Source organism: Euleptes europaea, chromosome 1 (assembly GCF_029931775.1).
Source record: "Euleptes europaea isolate rEulEur1 chromosome 1, rEulEur1.hap1, whole genome shotgun sequence".
Classification (NCBI taxonomy): domain Eukaryota; kingdom Metazoa; phylum Chordata; class Lepidosauria; order Squamata; family Sphaerodactylidae; genus Euleptes; species Euleptes europaea.
Genome location: NC_079312.1, coordinates 34,950,783 through 34,959,631, shown reverse-complemented (window position 1 = coordinate 34,959,631; position 8,849 = coordinate 34,950,783). Strand labels below are relative to the sequence as shown.

Genomic DNA, 8,849 nt, shown 5'->3' with positions numbered 1-8,849 from the left:
GAAACCTTGATCCCCTTACATAAAAATACAGCCATTTCTACCACTAACAGCTATTTCAAATATATCTGGTAGCACCTTTACAATAAAATGATCCTTAATCCCACTCCAACGCTAAAGCATTATTATTTTTAACAGGTAGGCACATTCCTTTCTTTTGTACTAAATTGCATTGGTAAAAAAAAGCAAAGTGAATAATTCAGAAAAGGAGAGATTATTCTAAATAAACCGATGAGGGATAAGCTTCAAATGAAAGCACAAGCTACTTACAGCTGGCTAATTTAGACTGCTGTAATGTGACAGTTATGCATCTTAGCTATTGGAACCACTTCTGCCAATTATATTATTCACTCATAGCCAGGCCAACTGTTTGATTTTTCTATTGTGGGCATTCACTGCTTATGTACACTGACTTCTGATGGTTTTGGCAATGTAACCAAGTTTCTCCATAAAACTCACTTCACTTTCCATTTTTACACAGTAAATAAAAGCATTTTAGGGAGGCAATCATTGCTTAGCTGAGGTACACAGAAAGTGGTTTGGAAAAGTTTTCAGTCATTGGAATCAGGCATATACATTTTAAAGATAATGAAAAGAAATGGATTTTAGCAGAATTAAATGGCTGTTTGGATTAAGCAAGGATCATATAAGTATAATGTACAGTATATGGAAGTGAATCGATGAAATCAGGAGGTATAGGCTAAATAATTAGTTTGGTTCAAAAAAAAAAAGAGGAAGAGTGTAATCTTATAGGTAGTTTTTTATTAGATCACTTCACCAGTAATATGGATCAGTACGTTTTAGCACTAAAGTATGAAAATTACATACCTGTAAAAACAGCATCTAATAGCTATCAAATTAAGAAATTCCTTTCTCCATCATGTAACAAGTCAGAGATCCTGTTTCAGAAGAATTAAGGAACTATATGAGTTTAAAATGCTGAGTAGTACAGTAACTGAGGCAACTGCTACCCAGACGCTTTTGGAATAAAAGGAGCTGATAGTAGTTTTTGCACAGTTAATTACTAAATTGCCTATGGTGAAATATTATCAAAATATTTTTCCATATTGCTGTTGCAGAATCAAAAATAAAAACTTTAGAATCAGTGATGTTGTAAAACTAATCTTTTAGATTCTGTCTCAAATGTGAGTTGCTGTATGTGTTTTGGGAATGTAATTTTATAAGTTCCATGGTAAGCCGTTCTTAGGCTTCCATGTAAACAAAGGAATCCCAAACAATGCAGAACAACTGTTCCATATCTGGAAGCTACTGCACTTCAGCATTGCCAGTGATCACCTCACCACGTCGTCTGAAAGGAAATGAACAACACTCATCCATGTTACTGGAATACAAAAGACCTATAACAATTACCAAAGTTATATGAGAATTAAACAATAAATATTGGAGTATGTCAAGGGTACAGCATTTCTTGTAAATCAAAAAGAATCCTTCTGGTCTAGCATTCAAGACTTTAGAGTCAAGGCTCATGGTAATCAACAAAACTTCACGGCATTTCAACTAAAAAGTAGCATGTTTGTCATCATGGAATGTCACATCAGGGTTTGCTTGCTTGCTTGTGTATTACAACTTTATAGGCAGTTAACACTGATCATATAGTGCAAACTAGATAAAATTGCGTTTTCACCGTGTGAAATAAACAGAGGTGCAAATGCTCAGTAGGATACCATTAAGACATAAAATGGCAAAAATAAATATCAAAACTTTTATCAGTGTAAAAAAGTAATTGGGTTATTGAATAACCTAGAGTCTGGCAAAAAAGGCCTCAAAAAGTTCACTCAGTCTTCAGAAATTCCACAAATTAAGTGCCTTTCAAATATTCCAATTAGACAAGAGACTCCATGCTTTCTGCAGGATCTGATTCATCATTGGCCATAACAGCACCATTTTTGTCCAGTGCCATGGGGCCATTTCCATTCTCCTTAGTGCTGACCAGGCTTAGCATTGCTTTGTAAAGAAACTGGTACTGGTCCTGGAAAGGAAAGACCAAACAATGTAAAGCATGTAACATTTAGGAAAGTAAAACTTATAGACTGCATTTTCTAGGCTGGATTTGCTTAGGAGACCAACAGTGCAATCCTATGCAGAGTTACTTAGGATTGCACCGTAAATGCACTAATGGCATAACTTAGCAATAAATAGTTAGGCAATTAAAATTTTAAGGATTTGATGCTTATATTTTTTTAAAAAAATTGCTAGCTGAATGTCAGCCATGTTGCTCTCCCTTACTTTGATGCCCCTAAATCTTCTGGCCTCTAGAAACCAACTGGTCAGTTTTGGTTCTGGTTGGTACTCCTCATTTTCATGAAAACAGATCTTCTTTCTCATCTTTGAAACCCATTCTCAAAAGCTACATCTTCTTACAAAAAGTCCTCTTTATCGTATGTCATTTGAATATTGCCTGTGTTCCCAGTCAGGTCAAATCCAGTCTACAAACCTAAGGGCACACAGGTCCTGTATTGCTGCTAAACTTTAACAACTGTTTACTGCTTAGCCTGCAAGTGTCACAGCTAGTAAAAGGTACCTGAGTGGTAGCACTGACTCCCTTGTTGCCTTCCATCCTGGAACAGACTATTTACTGGATGTCTGAGGTGCAGAGAGCATTCCCTCTCTCCATGTACAAAGGACAGATTGCATAATCATGTGTATTGGTGCACCACAGTTCTTAACTGTACAAGTGAATGGATAGCAAAAACGGTGGAGATTCCAGTTATAGGCAGACAAGGAGGGTTTCGTAGCAATCTGAAGACAGTGTTAAATCACATACTTTATCTTCAGTATTTTATATACATAGGGCTTGGAGCCTATGTTCCTGTTCCACTTGCCAATTCCCATCCCCACAGCCCTTTCACTTTGACTTGCATGATATTCCTGGGATCCATGGGCTCATGGAGCCACAATTTTACAGAACTCAGAAGACTTCACTGGGAGAAGGGAGGTGGGAAATGTATCCTTTGCCTAATAGAGTGGTAAGCTGCAGTACTGCAGTCAAAAGCTCTGCTCACAACCTGAGTTCGATCCCGATGGAAGTCGGTTTACTCAGCCTTCCAAGGTTGGTAAAATGAGTACCCAGTTTGCTGGGGGTAAAGTGTAGATGACTGGGGAAGGCAATGGTAAACCACCCCATAAACAGAGTCTGCATAGTAAATGTTAGTATGTGACATCACCCCATGGGTCAGTAATGACCCGGTGCTTGCACAGGGGACTACTTTTACCTTTACCTAATGACATACTTTATATATAACCCAAAGCATAGGCCCTTTGAATTATACAGTACTTATGAGTGTGGATTTTAACTGGATGTTTTTCAGCAACTGCTTTGTAAATAATACAGCAACTGCTTTGTAAATAATAACATTAGCTTTCATTTTAAGTCTTACAATATCTGTAAATACTCCAGGCCTCATCAGATTGATCATCTTTGCCACCTGGAAAACATCAACAGCATTTTCATTCTCCAGCTGCTGGGACAGGGTGGTAAGGGCACATAATGTTCCAGCCGCCACTGCTCCATACCTGCAAACCCATAGAACAGCTATATTTAGACACCGACAAGTGAACCTGGGGTCCTTCTGTCAATCAGTACTGAACATTTGATTTTCAGCTTTAGTTTTCTTTAAACTGCACACTGTGTTTTCTGCTAGATAGGGTGTATCGGTATTTGGGATTCATTTGCTGTTGTATATGTGTGTAAAGTGCCATCAAGTCGCAGCCGACTTATGGCGACCCCTTTTTGGGGTTTTCATGGCAACAGAGGTGGTTTGCCAGTGCCTTCCTCTGCACAGCAACCCTGGTATTCCTTGGAGGTCTCCCATCCAAATACTAACCAGGGCTGACCCTGCTTAGCTTCTGAGATCTGACGAGATCAGGCTAGCCTGGGCCATCCAGGTCAGGGCTGCTGTTGTATAAGCCGAATAAAATAAGTGTGAGTGCACAGAAGAAGAAATCATTTTCAGCTACATTTCCACAAGATGTTGTTAGAAGCAGAGGATGCATGATGTATTAAGAAAGAGTCAGTGAATACAACAAATAACCCTTAATTTAGAGAAGAATGACTCTGCATTGTTAGAAGTAGATTTGGTTTTTTTTATCTCATGAGACACCCAAATCAATAACTGCCCTAGTTTTGTAAAGCAGTTTTGAATACTGCAAGAGCAGCAAAAGCATTACCAACCCAGATGAATGTTCAAACTAGCAATTACAGTCATACCTCGGAGATATTGCAGGTTTGGTTCCAGACCACCGCAACAAAGCGAATATTGCAATAATGTGAGTCACACTAATTTTTTGGTTTCCCAGTGCATATAAAAGTTATGTTTAAACTATACTGTAGTCAATTAAGTGTGCCATAGCATTATGTCTAAAAAATGTACATAGCTTAATTAAAATACTTTATTGCTAAAAATGCTAACCATCATCTGAGTCTTCAGCGAGTCATAATCTTTTTGCTGATGGAGGGTCTTGCCACAATGTTGATGGCTACTGACTTTAAAAAACACAATATCTGGAAGACGCAATAAAACGAAGTGTAATAAACTGAGGTAAGCGTGTACTTAATATGAATTGGCAAATGTATCCTTTCCTTTATCCCTTAGAAGCTCCTTGATCCATTGATCTTGAGGAGTGTAAATCTAATGTTTGAGGGATATAAGGACTGAAATAAATCTTGCTACTGACAATGTAGCCTTGGGATCCCTATCACTTAATAAAAAAGGCGTTATATCAGACACCTAGGCATTAGATTTATATGTTAAAAGGGGACAGATATAACGTGATCGAAGTCCTCATAAAAGTGGCATTCCAAAAGGGCATGATGGCAAATGTATCTGTGTTTTATACCCTGCTTTAGCAAATCAGGATGTGGTGGCAGAAAAACCGCACACAGTGCCCTTTATTGCCCTATTTTGAGTACATGGGAGATCCCTCTGTGCAAGGCAGTACTGTACTACACACCCAACCAATTTCTAGCCAGTAGAGCAAGAAAAACTAAAAGACCCTAGAAATGTACTCTCCCATAATGATTGCGCTGTGGACTGGCTTGCTTACCAAATATTTCTTCAAGCTCTATTGTTAGCTTGTATACTGCATGCCCATGGGCAGGATCCGTGGCCAAAAGCAGACAGCATTTTTTATTTTCAATCCATTTGCTAAGCCATTTGATAACAGGTTCTTCAATTAGATATCCAAATTTTTGGAACAAATATCAAAACATGAAAATTCAGCTTAGCCGTATTATCCAAGGCTTGAATCCCAAGGGCTACTTTAAGCCCTAAAAGGCCTTGGTGCTTAACAGAACTCGGATATTTAAAAATATTCTGAGCAGCAGATTCCCATATCATGCCACGAACTGCTTTTGAAACTCCCCATAGCTCTAAAAGTTTGGCTGCAGTTCAAGAGTTCAGAGTTTCCTTTGGTGTGCAGAGCTAGTTAAATAGTTCTTTGGATCTCGGCCCAAGTTTAGAAGATGTGAACACTATTTTATTGTTGTTGTTTTATTGTTTTAAAAAATATCTCATATATATGCTTAGCACTTTCTTCTTTGGCTTATAAATAAGTAAGCAAACAAATCATAATTAAGTTAAAAAACAATAAATCATGTTAAGAACAATTTATAACCATTTATAGTGGTCAGCAGCACCCACAGATAGAAAAAAAAAAAAACCAGCACTGACCAAGAGCCTGTGTGAACAAAAAAATGTTCACCTAGTGCCTGAAAATGAACCACCTATATGCCAGATAAGAGGTCCCAATGCAAAGAAGGCTGACTCTCTGGGCCATAACTCAGATTATCAGCATGTATTCCCACATCTCTTTGTCTGTGGAGCATTAAGAAAACTCAGTATGGGTAAGTACTGTTCAGGATGGCAGGTGAATTTGTATAAGAGAACGTTCTCTCTTTTAATTGAAAACAAGAAGACAAGTAAATCATACTTAAAATGGAAATTTAAAAGGAGCAGATAGCCATGGAGTCTGACACCGCCTAGCAAATTGCGTGTTCAAGCCTTTGTGTTCAAGCCTGGGGGTGGAGATAGGTAAAGATGGTGATACCTCTGAAAAACTGGGGAGGGCCCATAGCTCAGTGATACAGCACATGCTTTCATATCAACAACAGCATCTTTATTGGCATATAGCTTTGCATATGTATTCCCCTGGCATCTGTGGTTGAAAAGATCTCGCAGAGGAGGACTGGAACAGAGCTTGGAGAGTTGTTGATAGTCAGAGTGGATAAAACTACATTAACAATGTAATCCTAAACAGGTATACTCAAATTCTGACTCAAGTCTACTCAATAGGGCTTGCTCCCAGGAAAGTGCCTTTAGGATCGCTCTGTAAATGAACTAGTGGTTTAAGGCAGCTTCACATGTATGGTTTTCTTTTCAAAGGAGTGCAAGGAACCAGGAGGATGACACCTCAACAGACCATAAGGCATGGAGGAGATGATGCTTGGCACCAAAAAGTCCCCAGTGACTTTGTAGTGGATGTGTTCACTATCACATTGACAAAAATCCTCCATAACCAAAAACAAACAAACAAAACCCTCCAAAGAGTTTTGCCCCTTAGCTCTTCTCATCCCAGGGTTGAAATTTGGAACTCTGGGCCATATTCAGATAATCATCGTGAAGTAGTTATTGTAGAATTGTCTCTGTGTTGATGCAAAATAAAACAAACACCCATACGCTGCTGGCAGTGGCATGGTTGTAACTCTGAGGATATCTGTAGTACTCCATTCACAAGCGTGTCAGCTACTGTATACAGAACAATGTTGTGTGACGTTGAAAATAAATTAATAGGTAACAATGGCTTGGATCATATTAATGGGTTCCATGCATGCGAAATTATCACTGCCCCAGAGCACAACTGTTTGTGCAACTGTTGCTTGTGCAAGGGCCCATTGAAAACCCTTGATCTTGGGCAAAGAAGTAGGTAACACCATTCATTTTAAGTGAGCCCTAAGAGTAAGGAACCCTCAAAATTAGGCCCAAATAATCTCTCTTATCCAAACTATAAATAAAGGTGCTTAGGTAAATATACATACTCATCATGAACAATGGTGGGGCCATCTCTTGTTAAGGCCTCTTCCTTGATTACATTGATTAGTTCAAAGGTACTGCTGATTGGGGCATCTGGGTTTGGCCATTTGGGACACTGAAAATGGCGTACTTCCAAAACATAGTCATCCTGAAATACAAAAGCAACCCAATTGTTAATCATTTTAATTATATTTTCTGTTTAAAAAATTTACTCCTGACTTTCAGATGTTGGTGACAGCCTGCACAAGTAAAACTGTTGACAGAAGCTTTGATTACCGGAGAAAATACTTGCGTATTGGATATGCACTCCCTCCCCAACTGAACATTTCATGCTGTCATGTTTTGAATCTTGTGGACATTGTTATCTAGGTCACCATATCCTTGTCCCCCAACAACATGTTCTGTGATCAATAAATTCCAAGTTTCCTTTAAAATACAAACAAGGTGACCACTCATCCATCTGGAGAAAGATAATCCTTTTTATATGGAGAAGTGAGAGGGCTAGGTGAATCTGGGAATGAGCAAGTTATTTCTGCAGGCAATTCCTTCAATACCTGAAAAAGCATGCTGCTGGCCATTGGCGGATCTTTTCTGATATCACCAGAATGAAAATAAGGGGTCCTTGCTTCATGACAGTGCTTTCCTTATTCCTGCCCCATTCATCAACTGAAGAAAATATAGATGCTGTCAGCATTTCCTGCACTGATTCATGTGGGCTGTGCTACCAGGCAAATTCGTTTTAAAAACATGAGGAGAAAATTCCCTATGGATCCTTTTAACACACTGGCATTCAGTTTCATAAAACTCACTCTGTGTGGGTCTAGTCAGCTAGGATGGTTAGATGCACCTTAGAGTGCACAACACTTGCTTTAGGTATACCTAGAAAACATACTGTTATCTCAGTACACTGTTGGGAGGATCATAGCAGGCAACTCCTTCCATAGACGCCGGCAGAATCTTAACCCTAAATCTTAATGTAAGAAGAGCCTTGCTGGATCAGGCCAAAGGTCTGTCTAGTGCCTCTGCCTCTCAACATGGAAGTTCAGTTCAGCTATCTTGGCTTATAGACCTGTCTTCCATGAATTTATCTAGCCCTTCCCCCAATCTAAGTTAATGCCTATCAACTTCATTGGGGACCCTACATATTATGGGAGAGGGAGAAAAAATCTCTTTCTTCACACAAGATATAATGACAAAGAACAAATGGATCATTGGACTGTTGCCTAGTAAGCAGATTTTGGGTAGGTTTCCTTTTGACTGTATGAGAAGTCTATGAATCAGTGAGGAGCAAACCCTCCTAAACAACACACTTCAGTCTATCATTTATTTAGAAACTGCACAGCACTCTGCAGGGAAATTAGTATAAAGTGAGGTACTAATCAGTGCCTTTACTAGGGGCCAGGTATGTATCAAATCAGCTGTCTCCAGTATGTCCAAGGACATATCCTGAGAAAAACAGCTCAGGAGCAAACACCCTTAGTTTCTTCTGAGGGAAATAGGACTTTCAAATTTAGAGAACTCTTTGATAATTTAAAAATACAGGCTCTTAGTGTGACCCTGCCTTGAGAATCAAGCAGGTTCAAGTCCTAACCAGATGGGAGGGGGGGAATGAAACATTGTAGTCTCTTATGGAAATGACAGGCTGCAACCCAAACCTACCCAAGACAGGATAAAAACCATTGGGAAGAGAATGCTGCAGCTGATACCAAGTTTCTCTGTCCATCATGATCAAAAAGAGACATTGAGTCAATCCCACTGAAAGCCAGTTGTTACAAGTGCTAACTGACAACAGCAGCATTTTGA

The 8,849-nt window shown here is 39.1% G+C and overlaps 1 protein-coding gene across 4 annotated transcripts in view; it reads right to left on the bottom strand.

Moving 5' to 3' along the window:
* Positions 1-1,253: 1,253 nt before the first annotated feature.
* The window catches only part of PTPRG (protein tyrosine phosphatase receptor type G), a 669,402-nt gene continuing 661,806 nt past the window's right edge, over positions 1,254-8,849 (bottom strand). For all 4 annotated transcript variants that reach the window (XM_056855280.1, XM_056855289.1, XM_056855297.1 and 1 more), the window contains 3 exons: positions 7,052-7,194; positions 3,396-3,531; positions 1,254-1,987 (listed from right to left, as the gene is read on the bottom strand). In XM_056855280.1, the coding sequence (XP_056711258.1) occupies positions 1,841-1,987; positions 3,396-3,531; positions 7,052-7,194 (426 nt within the window). In that variant the 3' untranslated portion in view covers positions 1,254-1,840. The remainder of the gene's footprint in view (positions 1,988-3,395; positions 3,532-7,051; positions 7,195-8,849) is intronic.